This window comes from Peromyscus californicus, unplaced genomic scaffold, assembly GCF_007827085.1.
Source record: "Peromyscus californicus insignis strain IS unplaced genomic scaffold, ASM782708v3 Scaffold_3__1_contigs__length_106647218, whole genome shotgun sequence".
NCBI lineage: Eukaryota > Metazoa > Chordata > Mammalia > Rodentia > Cricetidae > Peromyscus > Peromyscus californicus.
The window spans coordinates 80,474,184-80,493,697 of record NW_026294551.1 but is presented as its reverse complement, the minus strand read 5'-3'; the positions used below and the strand labels follow the sequence as shown (position 1 = coordinate 80,493,697).

The 19,514-nt window shown below is 35.2% G+C and overlaps 1 protein-coding gene across 3 annotated transcripts in view; it reads left to right on the top strand.

Annotated features, from left to right (window-relative positions):
* Nucleotides 1-19,514, top strand: part of Gabrb2 (gamma-aminobutyric acid type A receptor subunit beta2) — a 218,304-nt gene that overhangs the window by 59,596 nt on the left and 139,194 nt on the right. For all 3 annotated transcript variants that reach the window (XM_052758473.1, XM_052758475.1, XM_052758474.1), the window contains exon 5: nucleotides 16,762-16,982. In XM_052758473.1, coding sequence (XP_052614433.1) covers nucleotides 16,762-16,982 — 221 coding nt within the window. The remainder of the gene's footprint in view (nucleotides 1-16,761; nucleotides 16,983-19,514) is intronic.

Sequence of the window (19,514 nt, the reverse complement as noted above, 5' to 3'; positions counted from 1 at the left end):
ATTGCTTCTCTCCACTGGCAGCTTGCACAGCATCTTCTAGTATTCTCAGGACTAGCGCTCAGAGGGGAGGCTACCAGGTCAGTACTAGCTTGATTCTTCAAAGTCCTATGTTTGAAGTATGTGGTATCTCAGAAATAATGTCCAACCTTTCAGTTCTGGTATGCAACAAAGGCCAGTGGCAATGGCCTATACTGGAAGAGAGATTTCCCTTTGACCAGCATTGGGTTTTTGTTAAATAATCTGTGGTTAATTCAATTTAAACTGACCATCTATCCATCTGCTTTTCTGTTTGCCTTTCTATCATCTATCTATCTATCTATCTATCTATCTATCTATCTATCTATCTACCATCTATATCTATATATGTATGTGTGTACGTGTAAAGTATGTCTGTATTTTAAAATAAGCTTATAAATATGTTTCTCTATTTTTTTTTCAAATAATCTTTCTTATCTATTTTTTCATGTTTTGTTTGGACAGGGTTTCACTATGTAATCAATCAGCTCATGCTGGCTTGGAACTCACTATATATCCCAGGCTGGCCTTAAACTCATGGAAATTCTCATCCTTTGGTCTCGTAAGCCCTGGGACTTTGAGCCTGTGCCACCTGCCCTGCTTCTTCTTCTACTTTCTTTAACATCTCTCTTTTCTCCATACTTTGATCTTTATCTTAACATTTGTTGTATAAATTTTCATGTGCTTGCATATCTCATAGCTGACATTTTCATTTAATTATAGTCTATATCTCACTTTGAACTGAAGTCTTGTGAAAACAGAAACTCTGGTTTAAATAAAGATCTGTGCAGCCTTTGCATAATTCTGATTTGTAATAGATATGTAATAAATTGTGCTTGCCTTTATGTATTAAAATATCAACAAATACTAAGGTGTCACTTGACAAGTCTCTTATATATGGATTTTCTCCAAGGTCTTACAGTTGGTGATGCTCCATTCTGTTCCTCTATGGACATTTTACTAGAACATATGGAAAAGTAGCAAGGGCGACATAGATAGTATTATTCCTACCATAGGAACCCACCTAATTATGCAGCAAAGAATTAAATGTGACAAAGTATGACCAGACTAAGTTAAATGTGTTTTTTACTTTAATTAAATATTCACCCCCAATCTAGAACCTTATGCCTCAAACAAATTGAATTTTTAGCTATTGTTCTTGTGGTCTTAAAGAATGAAGTTATCCCAGCACATGGGAGGCAGAGGCAGGCGGATCTCTGTGAGTTCGAGGCCAGCCTGGTCTCCAAAGCAAGTTCCAGGAAAGGCGCAAAACGACACAGAGAAACCCTGTCTCGAAAAAACAAAACAAAACAACAACAACAAAAAAGAATGAAGTTAAATTTGTTTTATCTTTATGAAATTCACTCCGTGGTCTTCATTTTTCATTAGTCTCTGATATTTTATAAGTTGGCTACATAAATGGCTATCATTGTATTAATTCACCCATCCCTTAACGATGATAACTCATTTTGATATATGTCTCGGTATGCAATTTTTTTTAGTTGCATGAATTCCACAGAATATATTTCCACAAACTAAGACAGCATCATGTGACTTCTCATAGGGAAATATGAACAGACATCTGCTCATTACAGATAGGGCATCAGCAGACCCAGGAAATCATTCCCCCCAAGACTGGCTTATGAATTTACTGGAGTTAATGATAATGGTATGGGCAACTGAAAAGTAGCTCTTGGTTGCAAACTCATGAGAGCAGCATCCTTGGAGTTCACAACCCAGTGAGCGAACAGGAACCTGCACCAGTCTATTCCTCTTCTCCTACAGTTGTTTAACTTTTAATAGAATTGGAGAAGGCCCTTGTAACATTTCAAACTTCTTTAGCCTTTTACGTTTTGTTGGGGTCCTGAGACTTACCAGAAATGTGGAGGAGAGAATGCTTCAGTTTGAAGGAATAGCTACACAGGTGACTGAGTTTAAAATATTTTGCTTAATTTCTTCTTAGGATAGTTATGTTGATTTGTCATGGCCAGACTTTTTACTGAGTTTGACAAATTTCTTAAGTGTTGGAGTATAATATGACCTTATTTTTATTCTGAACACAAATTATAGAGCCATGAAAAACTCACTTATAACATGAGCTTTTATTTTTAAAAGTTATGCTATATGAGTGAATTATTCATTCACTGAAATTATTCATTGTGGTCAAGTAAACTTAATTGCCTGTTGGTAGCCACCATATATACCTTGTCCTTTTGAATTTGAAACCAAATTTCAAATATTTTATTTTGAAAAGCCTCAGTTCTTTCTTGAGTGATGTGAATGGGAGTGAAGTGTGTGATAATTTTTAAGGGACATTTTTCTAATTGAATTACTTCTGAGAAAGCTAATTATTATAGGTAGAACTCTACAATGTAGATGTTGCTGTATGCTTCTCAGTGGTACTCTCTGCCCAAACCAGATTGTTTCCTTCATTCTCCACAATCACAGTGAATTGATAGAGTCACAGTTTTGTGTAAATTTGGCCTCTGTGTATTTTCTGATACTCCGTCATACATGCAAAATTGCAGTTTTCAAATCATGAAGAATACCCAGAAACTTAACAGTCATCCTTTGTCCTCCTCAACGTCAACTGTAAAAGTGAGGCATTTAATGTGAAAGTTCACATCTTCAATTTCAATGCCAGTTCTAACTGTATGTAAATTCATTAAGTTGTCTGGTAATAAAACAGACATACCTTATTTTATGTATGCTTGATGTATTTTAGTTTGTAATTGATGTATAAAACTTTATATATATATATATATATATATATATATATACACACATACATTGTTTTGTCATTTTTATTTTTAAATTATTTTTAAATTTTTGCAGACAGTGGTGGAGGATAATGAAAACAATATGGGAAAAATTGATCAAAATCAAATTAACAATGTCATGGGTAATCCAGATTGATGAAGTTGTAAGAAGATAGAGTATATGGTCAATGAAATCCATACACAAGGCATGATTTTGAAAATCCTTCTATTCTTTCTCAAATGTATCACATGGAAAACTTGAAGATGGAAATAATAAGGCTAATATAATAGGCAACACTCACAGAACACTAAATATGAGCCAGGCATTCTGCCAATCACTTTTCATGTGTGAACTGACTAATAGAAACATTGCTTCTCCTCCTTTAATAGATTACAATGTCTCAGAGTTTGGGTGCATACCCAAATGTCACAGCAGCTAGTAAGTGGTGAATCCAATGTTTCACTTTACAGTTGCTGTGATTAGTGAAAAAAATGTATGTAAAAGTGTGAACCCATAGGCAATGTTGGGTCATGTTAAGCTTGAGTACAGGCTATTTATGATATAGAATATTCTAAGGCAATGGAAGGAAAACTTAGAGTAAGTGCATGCTGATAAGGAATAAATCATATATAGAAAGTATAATTTCAGTGCTTACTTTTTAAGGGGAATACAGTCCATTGTTGTGCCTGTCACGTATTAGAATAGGGACAGAGTTGGCCAGTTATATTTGTCATTTTTTAAAAGTCTATCCTTTGAACTAGACTATCAATTAGAGGGTAAACTATAATAAAATGCAAATGAATTAAACAAAATAATGGAAACCCTTATTACCGTGACCATGTGCATTTTGGTTTACAAACAAGAAAATAATTAGTCTCTTCTGAACTTGACTGTTCTTGATGAGTGATCTTGGTTGCAGGTCCCCTGCCCCAAATGTGTGTCTCACTGTTATTCAGGGCTGTTACCATGTGCTTCTTCCAAAATGCTGCAATTGAACATCTGCTGTGACAGCTTCCATTAAGGAGGAGATGAACTTTCCTCCATTGCATTCTAGTTTAGAAGGCTGATAATGTGGAAATATTACTGTGACCTATAATTGGATCACAATTTGTGGGCTCAGCTGTGGAAGACAGAGCATTGTATAAAGGTACAGATGTGGAAACAACTTGGAGGGATTATATATGTGCTTCTCAGAGGTCTATTACTTTAAATAGATAGATTATGTCCTTCGTAGGCCCTTATCTCTATAAGACTGTTGGTAGTAGAATTCAAACAGCTATGAAAAATGAAAAAAAATGCCATTACATCTGAGGGGTCTGAAAATCGAAAATGGGAGAAAAAAAAAACACAAAGTAACTCTCCAATACATGGGAGGAAGAAGAATGAGTACTTTGAGGATTTGTGGATCATAATTAATAAAGTGATTTAAAGTGTGATTTAAGAGCTGCAGCAAAGTCATAACATGCTTGCTTCATATGCATAAAATTTAGGTCCATCTTTAGTATAGCCAAAAGTATTTGTTTTTAAATTTACTTTTGCTTTACTGTGACCATGGAAGAAGTCATAAATATAAGTTACCTGAATCACTTTATCAAGAAATGATTAAGCCAGGCAGTGATGATGCATCCCTTTAATTCCAGGACTCAGGAAGCAGAAGCAGTCAGATCTCTGTGAATTCAAGGACAGCCTTACCTATAGAGCTAGTTCCAGGACAGCCAAGGCTACAGAAAGAAACTATCATGAAAAACAAAAAACAAACAAACAAACAAAAAATAACAAGGAAAGAACAATGACATAATTTCTGAAAAAATGCAGATTAATTAAAGAATTGAAAACCAATTTGCTTAGCACTAAACCAAGATACTACCATTAATATTTATAAACTCATTAGTTTTGTCTCAATATAATGTACATATTTAAACAATTGTGTCATATTGTTGTTCACTCTTATTTATCAATGTTACACAATAAATATTAATAATACTTTAACAATATCTATTCATGTTAATAATTCTGCTATGTAATTTTTTACACACTATATATACATATACATACACATATACATATATATATATACATATATACATTTAACTACATAGTTTGTTCTATGTGTTGTTTAACTTAGTTTTTCATCTATGAAGGTTCTGGACTTAAGTTTATATGTATTTATATGTATGGACTAATAAGTGTATATTTTCTTTTATTTACTTTTGTATCTTTCAATAGGTAGAGTTGTGTGTTTTTTAAAACTTGTATTGCAAGACAGCCGGTGGTGGTGCACGCCTTTAATCTCAGCACTCGGGAGCCAGAGGCAGGTGGATCTTTGTGAGTTCAAGGCCAGCCTGGGATACAGAGTGAGTTCCAAGAAAGGCTCCAAAGCTATACAGAGAAACCCTGTCTCAAAAAACTTAAAAAAAGAAAAAGAAAAAGAAAGAAAAAACCAAAACTTGTATTGCTGACTATCTCAGATACTTCAAAGTCAAATATCAAAAGATACAATGTCACAAAAACCTGGGAAGCTAATTTATAAATAAATAAATTATTTATTTATTTATTTATTTATTTATTTATTTATTTATTTATTTATTTATTTATTTGGTTTTTTGAGACAGGGTTTCTCTGTGTAGTTTTGGTGTCTGTCCTAGATCTTTCTCTGTAAACCAGGCTGGCCTCAAACTCACAGAGATCCAGCTTGGCTCTGACTCCTGAGTGCTGGCATTAAAGGTGTGTGCCACCACTTCCCAGCCTGAGAAGCTCATTTTTTATAAAACATACCTTTCAATTGTGAAGATGAAAATGCAAAACTACCCAAATAAATGAACATGATTTTGTAAAAACTCAAGTTCAGTGACTATACTCAAAATGAAAGCTGAACTAGGGTCCATTGGGGTTGGGCTTGTCAGAAGGGCTCCTGCTGAGTAGGTTTGAACTTTGAGTTGAGTTCTGACCAGACACAGAAATGTAGCTTGCCCATCATCTGTTAAGATAGTGTTTGAAAAGTACAAAAGAGCTTGAAATATTTGCACAACAGGAAAATCCAATATGAATGTGCTTAATGACTTGAAGTAAGGGAAAGTTACTTAAAAAGGGAATCCCACCCAGCCCTACAGTCCCATAGCCACTTATAAAATAATCATTCAGAGGCTTATATTAATAATAAACTATATGGCCTATGGCAGGCTTCTTGCTAGCTAGCTCTTTCATCTTAAATTAACCCATTTCTATTTATCTATATATTGCCATATGTTCCGCCGCTTTACCTGTGTCCCATTACATGTTGCTCCTTGGATGGCAGTTTGGCATCTCCCTCCACTCTCCTTTCTCCTCTTACTATCTCTCTTGGGTTTTCCCACCTGGCTCCATCCTTCCCTGTCATAGGCCAATGAAGCTTTATTTACTAACCAATAGGAACAGCATATATTCATAGCATACAGAAATACATCTCACAGCGTTTCCCTTTTTCTGTTAATAAAAAAGGAAGGCTTTAATTTTAACATAGTAAAATTATATATAACAAAGCAGTTATTAAGCAAGAATTACAGTTACAATATCTGGTCTATTTATATTTGGCAAAATTAGAAAATATTCTACTATATATCCTACTTTGTGAGTCTAAAATTTTATATCCAATTCATCTTTTATCATGACTAAGGAAAGCTATATTTATAACTATCTAGTCTTCAACTCCATCAAAGACCCCAGAAAGATCTATTACCTAAGTAAACAGGAAGTGTATTTTAGGCAACTTCCAAAAATCTAGAATGACAGAGACATCTGGCTGCCTGAACAGTCATCCAAAGTTCTTCTGCTTTGGGGCATCCATCTTCAGCCTATAGGTCTAGAGTTTCTCAGTCACTTCTCTCTGTGTTCTTCAGAATGTCTGGCAATCTCCTCTGTAAAGCAGGAACCTGAAGGACCATCTCAACTTACTTTGGCAGAATTTAGTGGTCATTTTCCTATGGATCCTAAATATCCAGTTTATACAACATCTTGTCAAGCAGTTCAGGCAAGGGTATTTGTTTTTACCCAGTGACTAACTTTTGCCACAAAAAAAGCAAGCTCCATAATGAGTTTCTTCAATGCCTATCATCCTCTTTGAAGTAATTGGTACAGCCAGGAGCAGACATGTCTCACTGTCCAAAAAGTCTAAGTTCTTAAAACATTTTAATTACCATATTCTTTAGGTCTTTGAAGTGTTTGAAAATTACCTACCTAATTGAAATATATCTTTGTATATCTAAAAAACAGAACTTACATTACTATAGATTTGACTATCATAGGAGACTAATTATTAATCTGTATTTCTTAATTATACATTGCGATATGATGAGTTGCATAAACATAACACCTTAAACAAGAGTAGAAATATATATATATATATATATATATATATATATATATATATATATATTTACAATATAACTAAATTGACTTTAAATTTGTATCAACAAACCAAAATCCAGAGCAATGGAAAACATTTCAAACAAGTTGTTGCACATTAAAAGTAGATTCCATAATCTACCCTTTTATCCTATCATGTCTATATCATATCCCCCTTTCTGCCATCCAAGGAGCAACATGTAATGGGATGCAGGTAAAGCCATGGAACATGTGGCAATACATAGATAAATAGAAATGGGTTAATTTAAGATGAAAGAGCTAGCTAGCAAGAAGCCTGCCACAGGCCATACAGTTGATCATTAATATAATCTCTGAGTGATTATTTTAAAAGAGGCAACAGAACTGTGAAGCAAAGTGGGACGAGAGAAACTTTTGCTACAGGGCAGTAAGAGATAGGTCCAAAGAAATAGGGCTGTGGAAGTAGGTATTTTCATTCTAAGAATGGCAGAAAGCTTTTGGACTATATTTACCAAGGAAGACACAGTTATATGTATGTTTTCTTACTATCCTATTGAGGGCAAGGATGTAACAGGGAGACAGTGACAATGATCTTATAATAATTCACATGTAATAGTTATTTTTCCATCAATGGTTAAGACTGAAGATGTGTTATAACATTTGGGATGAAGACCTAGAATTTAACTTCTTTTTCTACGAATATTTCTAGGGTTCAATAGATTGTTCAGTGGTTAGAAGTACATGTTGCTCTTCCAAAGGACCTGAGTTACATCCTCCAATAACACCTTTTTGGAGCTTTTTACAGCTCACAATTGCCTGTAACTCCAGCTCCAAGAGGGATTCTACATCTCTGACTGGCACAGTCACCTGTGCTCACATGCACACACCCTCACACCAACATATATGCATATACATAATTAAAAACAAAACAACAAAGTATTAAATATATCACTAAGAAGACAATATTGTGAAGAAGGAATCTCATTTTAGAGACTTCTGTGAATGTTACTCGGTGTTCACAAGAAATTCATGCCATATATCACGCAGTTGTACTCTCATTTACCTAAAAGTTTGCTAAATATTTTCTCTGCCCACATGAATAAGTTAGAATTTCTATCAAGAAGATGACAGCCTGTGATATTAAAAAGTGTGTCCTGTAAAAAATTAAGTTTAATAGTTGTAATGTTTAGGAATAATTTACACATCACATGTAATATATTTGCAAAAACATGAGGTTTTTAAACAGTGAAAACTATTTTGCATTTCAGTTTTTGGAATTCAGTAGAAATACAAGATGGAAACATGAAAGTGTCTTCCAAGCTCGCCTTCAAATTAGTAAACTATTCCTAGCATGAGAGTAAAAGCTACAGTGTACATGTTGAACATCTGTGGCATTTTATACACAGGAAACATTCATTACATTTAAATTAATCCTGTAATTTCTTGGTAATGGAGTTTTACTGCCTTCTCAGTACTGGAACTGTCTTAGAGTCTTAGAAGAGCCAGAAGTTCAGACTCTCAGTTCATAACCTAAACTTTGGTGTGCCATTAACTATAGGAAAGTAATCAACAATGATTACTAGACACACTTCTTGTTTCTACAGGTGATAATTTTTTTTAAAAAGTTCTTCTTTTTTCAAAAATCATAAAAGCTTTAGAGAAGAAAATGAGATTTCTCTGACAACATCTAATTTTGGAGATAAAGCTATTATCTAGAAGAACATACAAGCAAGATGAATCACTGAAGTTCAAGATTCTAGTGGAGTAACAAGTCATTTTAAAAGCTTACAAAATGTTGTTACAGTAGATAAAGTAGATTAATCCTATATTTTATCATTGATGAGAACATATTTTAAAGTCTGCCCATTAAAGAAGCTAACAGGTGCTCTTGTATGCTCAAAGGACAGATCAAAATCCACATTAAACGCATTCACTACCCTGATGGCTTCTCCCTAGATACAGAAAAATTAAATTGGAAAATGCAAATATATTGGTGATGTTTTTCCAAATGAGTAATGGTGTCATGAAAAAACAAAGGGAAATATCCATAGAATAGAAATGCTGAGTTCCTTAGAGAAAAAAATGAAGAAATGGAAAGCCACAGGTAAAAGGGCAGTAAGGGGAAAGCAGAAGATTTGTGGTAAGTCGTGACTGCAGACACAAGAGGGGAACGAACAGGCTTGACCAGGAAGAAACTTCAGCACACACCAGAGTGAGGATCTGTGTCTAGCAGTGGTCAGAGCAGGGGCACAGCCTGGGATGTCAGTAGGGAGAAGGAAAAAAGACCCTTATGGGGAATCACCTCATGCAGTGATCAGACTTACATTAGTGTCTACTGCTTTGAGTATTGATTAAGGTTCTAGTGAATGAAGATAAATGAAATTTTGAAAGGTATTAAAACAGTGGTTCTCCAACTTCCTAATGCTGGGACCCTTCAATACGGTTCCTTATATTGTGGTGACCCCCAAGCATAAAATTATTTTGCTTGCTACTTAACTGTAGCTTTGCTATTATGAATCATAATGTAAGTATCTGTGTTTTCTGATGGTCTTAGGCGACCCCTATGAAAGTGTTATTCCACACTGCCCCCAAAGAAGTCACAGCCCACAGGTTGAGAACCACTGGATTAAAAGAAAACAATATTATCAATATTAGCCTAACATTAAGGTTATTAGTTTATGGTTTCCATGTTCCCAAAATACCTAACCTTGTTTTTTTTTAACTACAAATGTAAATAGTAACAGTACAGGGGAGATGCCTGGCAGATACCAGATTCACTAACTATGCAAAATTAAGATCAGAAAGAATGTGCAGAATGACACACACTATCTCTTCTGTGATAGATATCCCATAGCTTAAGTGACATACTGTCTCAAACTGCATAAACCCAGTCCACTAGGTACACATGCCACAAACTCCAGACTGAATTCAACAAAAGAACTGACCAGAAGTCTTCAAAAGCATTACCATAAAAATAATGAGACTATGAAACTAGCCCAGATTAAAGGTGTGTAAAAAGTCAAGGTGGCAACTTGGACGAATCCTGGGACAACAACAACAAAATGACTTTAATGAATGAATGGGAGTTAGTACAATGGATCAGGGTTTTATTAATGATAAATAGTAATACATGAGTGTTAATTTCCCTATTTCATAGTTTTATGGTCATGTGAAATATTCATCTTAGAGGAAGATATGTAAAATGTACTATAGCGATACTGTGAAATTTTCATTTTAAATTATAAAATTAAAACAAATGGAAAGAAAAATTTCAAAGCTGATTATAAGCATATAATCAAATCTATGCATATGCAAGTTTGTCTACCTAAATGTCTGATTGAAAGAGAAATATATTCAAAGAGAAAACGTGATAAAGGGCTGAGATATGGCTTAGTGGATAAATAAAGCTGTACAAGTGTAAAGACTAGAATTTGGATCTCCAGATTCATATGAAAATCGAGTAGGCAAGAGGTGGGACAATTGTCTGGCATCCCAGATCTCAGGTAGCAGAGAGGGGATTCCTCAGAAAACTAGCCAGCTATACTATCTGACATTGGTGAGCTCAAGCTTGATGAGAGTCCCTAACTCAATAAACAAAGGAGGAAAGATCTAGGAAGACATTCAACATTGAGTTTGGATCTACATATATACACACCTGTTCACCCTACCAAACACACAGACACCCACACATATACTAACATGTATACCCATGCATACACTATGCACAAACACACACACACACACACACACACACACACACACACACACACACACACACACACACACACACACATCAGCCAGAAAAAGTCACAAAGAATATGACCAGACAACCTATAAAATAATAAAGTTTAAAAAAAGAAAGTATGTATTCCCAAGTTATTTCAGGCTATGTATTTTCTAGAACAGTTAGAAAAAGAAACAACAAAAGTTTGAATCTTGATATAAGAAAACAAATGACAGATGACAGCAAGGTCAAAATATTAGTCCATTATAATCTAAAAAAAACTCCTCTTATTTAAAAAAAACAAAAACTAAGACATCTTAAAAGTAAATATTCATTTTTATCATTCCATCATTTCCAAAGTGGTATTTAAGATATTTGAATGTAAAGTCAGCAAAGCATTAGTGGAATCGAAATATTCTAGTTTTAGAAATAACCTTGAAAGCCGCCATTGGATACAATGGTACTACAGAACCTATAACCGTTTGAAGTGGTCATGTCAGCCTCTCCTGCTGTGAGTAGATGATCCCTTACATGCATGGGTGAAACTTATTTGTTGCAAATTATTTCTTCCCTATCATATATGGAGCCTGCCCTTGTATCTCCAAACTTCCATGTATTAGATTCTCCTAGTGACTTAAGAAGATGAAAGTACCAGGAAACTACCTTGGTGTGAATGGCTACAGACACACAAAAACAATATTCTTTACAAAATATTTATCTCAATTAAATTGAATTACATCACTTCCCCTCCCTTTTCTTTCTCCAGCCCTTTCCATGCCCCTACTCTCAAACTGATAGCCTCTTTTTCTTTATTATTTTTAATATATGTATTTGTATATGATATATATGTATATGTCTGCAGTCTAGATCAGACAACCTATAAAGGGGCTCATTAGTAGGAAAAAAAAAGCTATTTTTCCTTCACCCAGCAGTCATACTACTTTTAAAAGAAGTGTCAAAATACATTCTTATTTGCATACAAAGTAAGGCACTCAACGTAAGGACAGAATTCTCAGTTTTCAAAAATTCCTAAAATCCTGTAACTAGCACAGTGAAGGAGATGCAGAGCTTTGCTGTCATTCAAAAATCACCAGTGCTACCTTTGGAGTCAAACCACCTCTCAGCCCATCCTGAATCCCCAAGTAACACCCTTCTTTTCTTTTTCCCCAAAGATCTACCTTTCCCAGGATATCATATGAACTCAATTGTATAATATGAGTCCTTTTGAGTCTTAACTTCTTTCACTTCATTTTTTGGATTCATTAACCAGTGATGATATTATACTAATAAGTTTGTTCTTTTTATTATTTGTTTATATTCTTTTGCATGAATGCCACATAGCTTTTCTTTAATTTTTATAATTACTCTACTAGGACAGCATCCAAATGATTGAATTTTATTTTGACAATTTCATATTTATATTTACAAGTGTATGTAAAGACATACATAGTCATATTTTGTGCATTAGTTTTTATTGCTGTGACAAAATATCATGACTGAGATAACTCATAAGATAATGTGCTTATTTGGGCTTATGGTTCCAGAACGATGAGTCTGTTAGTTTAATATGGATATTCCAGTTGAATTGGACAGGTGCTGAAAAGATTATGCATTCTCCAACTGATCGCCTCAGTTCCTTTGTTGAAAATCAAGTAAACATACAGGTGTATGTGGTTATTTTTTTACTGATCTATGTATCTATAACTATCACCACATATCTGCATCTACTTTCATTCTAAGTCTTAAGACCCATTCTGTGTCCTTCAATATTGTTCTTTCTTTTCCAAATCATTTTGACTATTCTGTGTGTTGTTTGTTTATTTGTTTGTTTGTTTGTTTTTGTTTTTTGAGACAATGTTTCTCTGTATAATAGCCCTGGCCATCTTGGAACTCACTCTGTACTAACTGGCCTCAAAAATCACAGAGATCTGCTGCCTCTACGACCAGAGTTCTGGGATTAAAGGCTTGCACCATGACGCCTAGCTATTTTTGACTATTCTCATTTGTTTTGCATATGAATTTTAGCATCATGTTACTATTAACAAAAATGACCCCCATAAGGGAAAAGTATGATTAATGTTGCTGTTGAGTCACATCTATGGATTGATTTCAATGAAAATGACAGCTTAATAACATTTACCCTTACAGTCATGAATATAGCAAGTATCTTCAGTTATTCAGGGCTATGTGCTTCCAGCTTTGCATGAGAACATGTGTGCATATGCATGTGTGTCAGTTAAATAAAATAACAAAGGAAGACAAAAAATTAAAACAATAATATCACTCTTGTAGTAGTCTTTCTTCACATTTGATTCCTTTTGTTATCCATCTACTATGTTTAGCTTTATATAATCATCAGATAGCTGCTTTCATAATCTTTCTAGATTTATGTTTTGCTTGCGGTTAGTGGGACAAACAGCCTACAGTGGACTTAACTTCAGTTTGCACAGTAATGAAAAAGAATTGATTTTAGTTTTGATATTCTAAATCTGTCTTTTATGCTGATGATCTGGATTGTGGTCAGGTTGTTTCTAGTTTGAATACAACAACTTTGAGACAGCTCCCCATGGTTAAATTCTAAAGGATACAACATCAATACGAAAGTTGAATGGGTTTATCTGAGGTAAACAAGTGGATACGGGGAGGATCGACTATAGGAACATTCTTTCCTCATGTGTACAAATTCTTCCTTTCTTGATAGTGCCATGGTGTGTAATTTTGAGATAAATGAAATGAAAGCTGATACTCTAGTCTACACAATGTCCAGGTTCTGTATGGGAGTACTTCTTAGCAGGAAATGCCTTGTTAGCATGTAACAGAGGATCACAACATTACCATTCATTCGGACCAAAAGAGAATGCGATTTCATGTATCCAAATATGTATCAGCTGGCTGACAAAATCTGTCTCTTTCAAATTGTGTTTAATATAAAGAAAGTTTATTATTAAAGGCAATGTAAGTAGCTTTGACTTCTAATAAGATCAGTAATCAAAGTTTTCATTTTATCTCAAGAATTATTAATCACTAAGTGTATTTCCTCATTCTTAATATTAATTACCTATTTATTTTTTATGTCCTGGTTTTCAGGTATTTGTAACACAGACTTAGGAAAACTATTCAGGGTCCAGTTCTTGTTTGCGGAATTGTGCTTCCTGAGTTTCCAATGTTGTTTCTATCAAGCTGCTGAATTCTCCTAAGAACCTTCATACTAACTCTTCACTGAACTAGAAATTTGCAGAACAGTCCAAAGTGATGCTCAGAGCGATCCATTGAACTGAATTTCATCTACAAATGTCTGAAATGCCTTTAGAATATTAGTTATATCTGTATTATTAAAATAGAAGTCTGATGCTAAATTTAGAAGCTGTTTGATGAAGTAACTTCTTGATGAGGACAAAGTGAGCAGATCCAGAGACATATTTAAACTTTTTTTTTGTATACACACTTTTACTTTTCTTATAAGTGTTTGTAGCATAGAATATCATGTGAGGCACTGAATTAGAATACATAAATCCCAACCAAGTTTGGAAGAACTTGGGGCATTGTGAGATTGAATAGCATTCCTTATACCCAGAATTATTCAGCTCTGGGCAGAGATCCCAGAGGCACAATTTACAGCACATTCACTGTTTGTGCCCTGGTGTTGATTGAGCCTCACAGGCTGCTAGAATGATTAAGACATGATTCTCATTTTTTTTAAAGCCCTCAAGTAGGTCATTGTGAATTAATTTTAAAATAGATTTGTAATTATCTTTTTTCAAATGAGTATTTGGTCCTCCGGTTAGTTATTCAAATGAAGGGGAGAGAGCAATTCCTTTGTACCCATAGGCTTCTAATGGATCAAGCATGTCACAATATATATGTAAATGCTTTATTCATAATATATTGGCTTTTGTGGTTTACAAATTGCATTTGCATTATTTATTTAATTTCCATAATAGTCCTGAGTAGATTGGGCATATACTAAAAGCTCCATTTATACTTAATCAACTCAGGCAAAAAGAAGTAATGAATGTGTACCTGATAACCAGCTCTCTTTCTCTTCCTCTACTTCCATCTCCCATCCTCTTACCTTCTTTGGCTGGTCTCCTTCTTCCCTGTGGTCTCCTTTCCAGTTTAATGACTCTGATGCACAAATGCACTCATCTCTCTCTCTCTCTCTCTCTCTCTCTCTCTCTCTCTCTCTCTCTCTCTCTCTCTGTGTCTAAGATCCATGTGTGACAGAAAAAAAATGAAGAATTTGTCTCTCAAAGTCTGGCTTCTTTCTGTTAACAATTTACAGTTTATAATTTTTCCTGTTAATACGACTTTTTCCTTCATGTGGTGATATTTTGCTTGTGATCTAACAAATGAAGCTTGCCTGAAGATCAGAGTGAGGTGGAGCTAAGCCACTAGTTAGCCATAAAGGCCACACACCTTTAATCCCAGCACTAGGGAGGCAGAGGCAGAGGAACCTCTGTGAGTTCAAGGCTATCCTTGGCTACACAAGAATGATCCAGTCTAAAAGAGAAACAGAGCCAGGCATTGGTGGCACACACCTTTGATCCCAGCACTTGGGATCTTACATCTTTAATCTCAGCTCTAAAGAGGTTGAGACAGGAAAATGATATGGCTGGGCAGAAAAAAAGGTATATAAGGCGGGAGGAGACAGGAGTTCGGTTCCTTCCTTTTTGTCTGAGGGATTCATAGAGGTAAGAACTAGTGGCTGGCTGCTCTGCTTCTCTGATCTTTCAGCTTTCACCCTGATATCTGACTCCAGGTTTTTATTAATAAGACCAATTAGGATTTGTGCTACACCTTCAAGCCTGTAAACTCTCACTGTTTATATGTGCTACATTTTTTCATTCATTAGTTTATGGTCGTCTGTGCTGGTTTGAATTCTTTGCTACAGCCCATAATGCCAAATCAATATCAATGTGCAGGTACCTCTGTGGTAGGACTGAGAATCCTTTTAGTATTATCACAAGTTGTAACCTGGGTCATATGGTAATTCTATTTTTAGATTTTTGAAAAAATGTCTATAATGATTTCTACAGTGTCTGCACTAGTTCACATTTCTTCCAAAAGTAATAGGGTTCCTCTCTCCCCATATCTTCACCAGCATTTGTTATCATTTCATAGCTGGGTATTATAAATATCTGTCCTCTTCTGAATGGTAAATCTTATGAAGTTGTTCTATTCCCACTCTTCCTATGTGTCCCTGCTCTCTTCTGTGAATCTCTTTACTCTGATCACTAAACATGGCAATTCCACTCCAACCTCAGGACCTTTGAAGAATCTCCTGTGCCAAACATGTTCTTCTAAGTGCTAGTAGTTTGGGCTTACCTGGTCTCTACACCATCTCAGCTCCTTAGAGAGGCTTTTCTCCACACCATCCCAGATAAATGTCTTTAAATTTGCTTTATTTGCTTTGTGGACTACAGCATTATGCGATACTCTGTTCATTTATCTGTGCTTTGTTTATAAATTCCCTGAGATCAGGCTTTGACCTACCCCTCAGCACTGTCAGCCACATACCAAGAAAGAATTTAATATTTGTTGAATGAATCAATGCATGAAATCTTAGATTTGATATGCTAGTTAATTGTTTCAGGACAGAAGAAAACAAGCGCCTATCTAGTCTTTTAAAATTGTTTTTATATCTTACCTAAAACAACCTCATGCACTCTACTTTGTAAAGGAAAAAAAAAGCAGTTCTGTAATTATTTGTTGATATCTATCCTCCTGTAACATATAACACCTTTTGTGTAGACATATTTTCTTCACCTTATATTCATAGTTCCTACTGCTATGTTAGATGCATGTCATATAGTAGGTGCTTCCAAAGAAAGAGTTAAATGGATTAATACAGTCCACAGGTCTGTTATGATACAAAGTAACTGTATTTCTTCTCACATCCACAGGACTATACCTTGACCATGTATTTTCAGCAAGCCTGGAGAGATAAGAGGCTGTCCTACAATGTAATACCTTTGAACTTGACTTTGGACAATCGAGTGGCAGACCAGCTCTGGGTGCCTGACACCTACTTCCTGAATGATAAGAAGTCTTTTGTACATGGAGTGACCGTCAAAAACCGTATGATCCGACTGCATCCAGACGGCACAGTCTTGTATGGCCTCAGGTCTGTAGTGTGGATTTTTAAAAGTTAAATTTTCCTGGAAAAAGAAAACCCAATTGCCTGTTGTCAGAGTAAAAATTGTACTGTTTTCTGTATTCCTTCTGCAGTTCTGTGGAAAAAGAGTTAAACCTTCTATCAGTGAGATATCTGAGAGCTTAGGAAAGCTTGTGTACAAAGGACTTAGCTCCAGCTAAGACTAAGTTGTTGTTGCTTTTTTTTTCTTCTTCTGAATTATCTCCCAGTATCAGATGCTGATGCTAAAGCCGCTTTCTTTAAGGAATACGGATAAACAATATCAAAATAGCTAAAGCATAGAGTTTCTTTAAAATTGGAAAACAGAAAACCCTGAATGATGAATGATTGTTTAGACATGGCAGATGTTCCTGAGCTGCTGAACTGGGTCATGGTCCTCTGGTGGCAGAGAGGAGCATCATGCCCTCTTATCCCCCAAAGAGCAATCAACTTACATATAAATACCATCTCATGTTTATTAATGTTTAATTTATGCTCTTAAATGTACCTCCAGGAAAGCATTTCAGTACCATTGGATGGGAATAATTTGTAAAGAAAACTAGTTTAACTTCAATTAAAACCAATAGATGGTGTTCTCTCTCTCTCTCTCTCTCTCCTCTCTCTCTCTCTCTCTCTCTCTCTCTATATATATATATATATATATATATATATATATATATATATATTTTATTCTGAAATGATTTCAATGTAAACATTTTCTTTGCATGGTAGAAGGAAACCACTCTAAATGTCAGCATTTTCAATTGCCTCTGATCTATTATTTCACATGAAAAATTTCTATGCTGAAAATATTACAAAGTAAACACTTTTGCATGAGAGAAGGAAATGATTCTGAATGCCAGCCTTTTCAATTGCCTCTGATCTGTTATTTTGCATAAACATATGACTATCCTATGATAATAATGATGATAGTGTCATTAGTAATATCCATCAACTGAACCCTTCTCAGGGGTTACACACTGAGCTAAGTGCTTTCCACACATCCAACAGTCACCACCTGGCACCCTATCTGCATCTTACTTTTCTTGATGTTCATAATCCACAACAGTTGTGGTCTGAACACACTGAGTGGAAATGATCAGAAACAAAATGTAACGTTCGAGGTATGCATTATTATGACTAGCGTAATGAAATCGTACTTGCGGAACTCTCCAGCCCTACCTGAGAAACATGACACTGTTTTTCCCACAAATTCATGCTACAGCTAACCATTAGTGCCTTTGCAGCCATCTTGGCTGTCTCATGGAATGGCAGTACCTGTGTTCAAGTAGCCCTTTATTTTTTCTTAATAATAGCCCTGAAGCACAGGGGTAGGGTACTGACGATTTAGATAGACCAGAAAGAAACTGTAGAGATATCATTTTAAACAAATAGGTACATTTTATTCAATTTATAAGGAAAGAAAAACTAGTGTGCTCAGGTTGCCAATTCTAAAAGTAGAATAAATCTTTTGTTAATGAAATTGCGAAGTAGGAAAAATAACTTCTTATTAGTTTTGTGGTTGCACCTAAGACTGGAAAAGTTACAGCCACAATAAGTGATAAATATTAGCTAAAATAAGAATGGCATCTTAGTTTTTCCCAGTTATGGATGGAAGACATGAACATGAAACACATCCCATCTTACAGGAATGTGCTGTGTGAGACATATTGACCCTGATTAATGACATCATCAAAGGGCACCGAGAGGAATGATATCAAGCCATGTACTGCAGCTAACAGGGACTTATAAAGGTTTAGTGGTAGGTCTGACTGAGACACTAAGACAGTTGCTGGAGAGGATACAGCTGTGTGTTTCAAGACTGCTGTTCTGTTTCTAGAAAAATTGGAAATATTGATTAAAGAGAATAAATGTACTCCAAGACCAGTGTTCAGTTGCCATGAAACCTAGTTCTTTGACAGGAAAGCACTCTGAAAAACCCCAAATCATAGAAGTGCAAAGGATATATTATCAGGACATAGGAATGAAAGATCAACCTTGGTACTGTGCAGCATCATGGAGGTGAATTTCATAATCAGGCCACGTGCCCAGAGTAAAGTATCTAAGTCTTTGAAAAGCACAGGGAGATCATATGCCATGTCCTGGCAATGTAATCAAAAAGCCAGGATGGCAGCCATTTTTTTCTACAGAAGGTTTTCACTACTGCTTTATATCCAAAATGAAAACTTACCTGCAGGAAGAAAAGCTAAAGTCTATTAATAATGAGCAGTGCATCTGGCTTTCCTGCATGTTTGCTATGTAGATGATTATGTTCAAGCTCTACTTTTACCTCTACCACAACTTTTATACCTCATATTCTTGGTCACAGCATGGGTAAACTGAACAAGGAATACACATTTACCTGGTGGTTGATGGAATTAATCTGAACACTGTCCAGACATGGAAATTCTTCACTGCTGTCGATGTATGAAATAACATACATTGAAGCTGCAACTGTTGAGCTTCTGAAATACTTTATGCATGAAGCTGAAAATGGTTGTGGAAGCTTCATGTAGATTGATG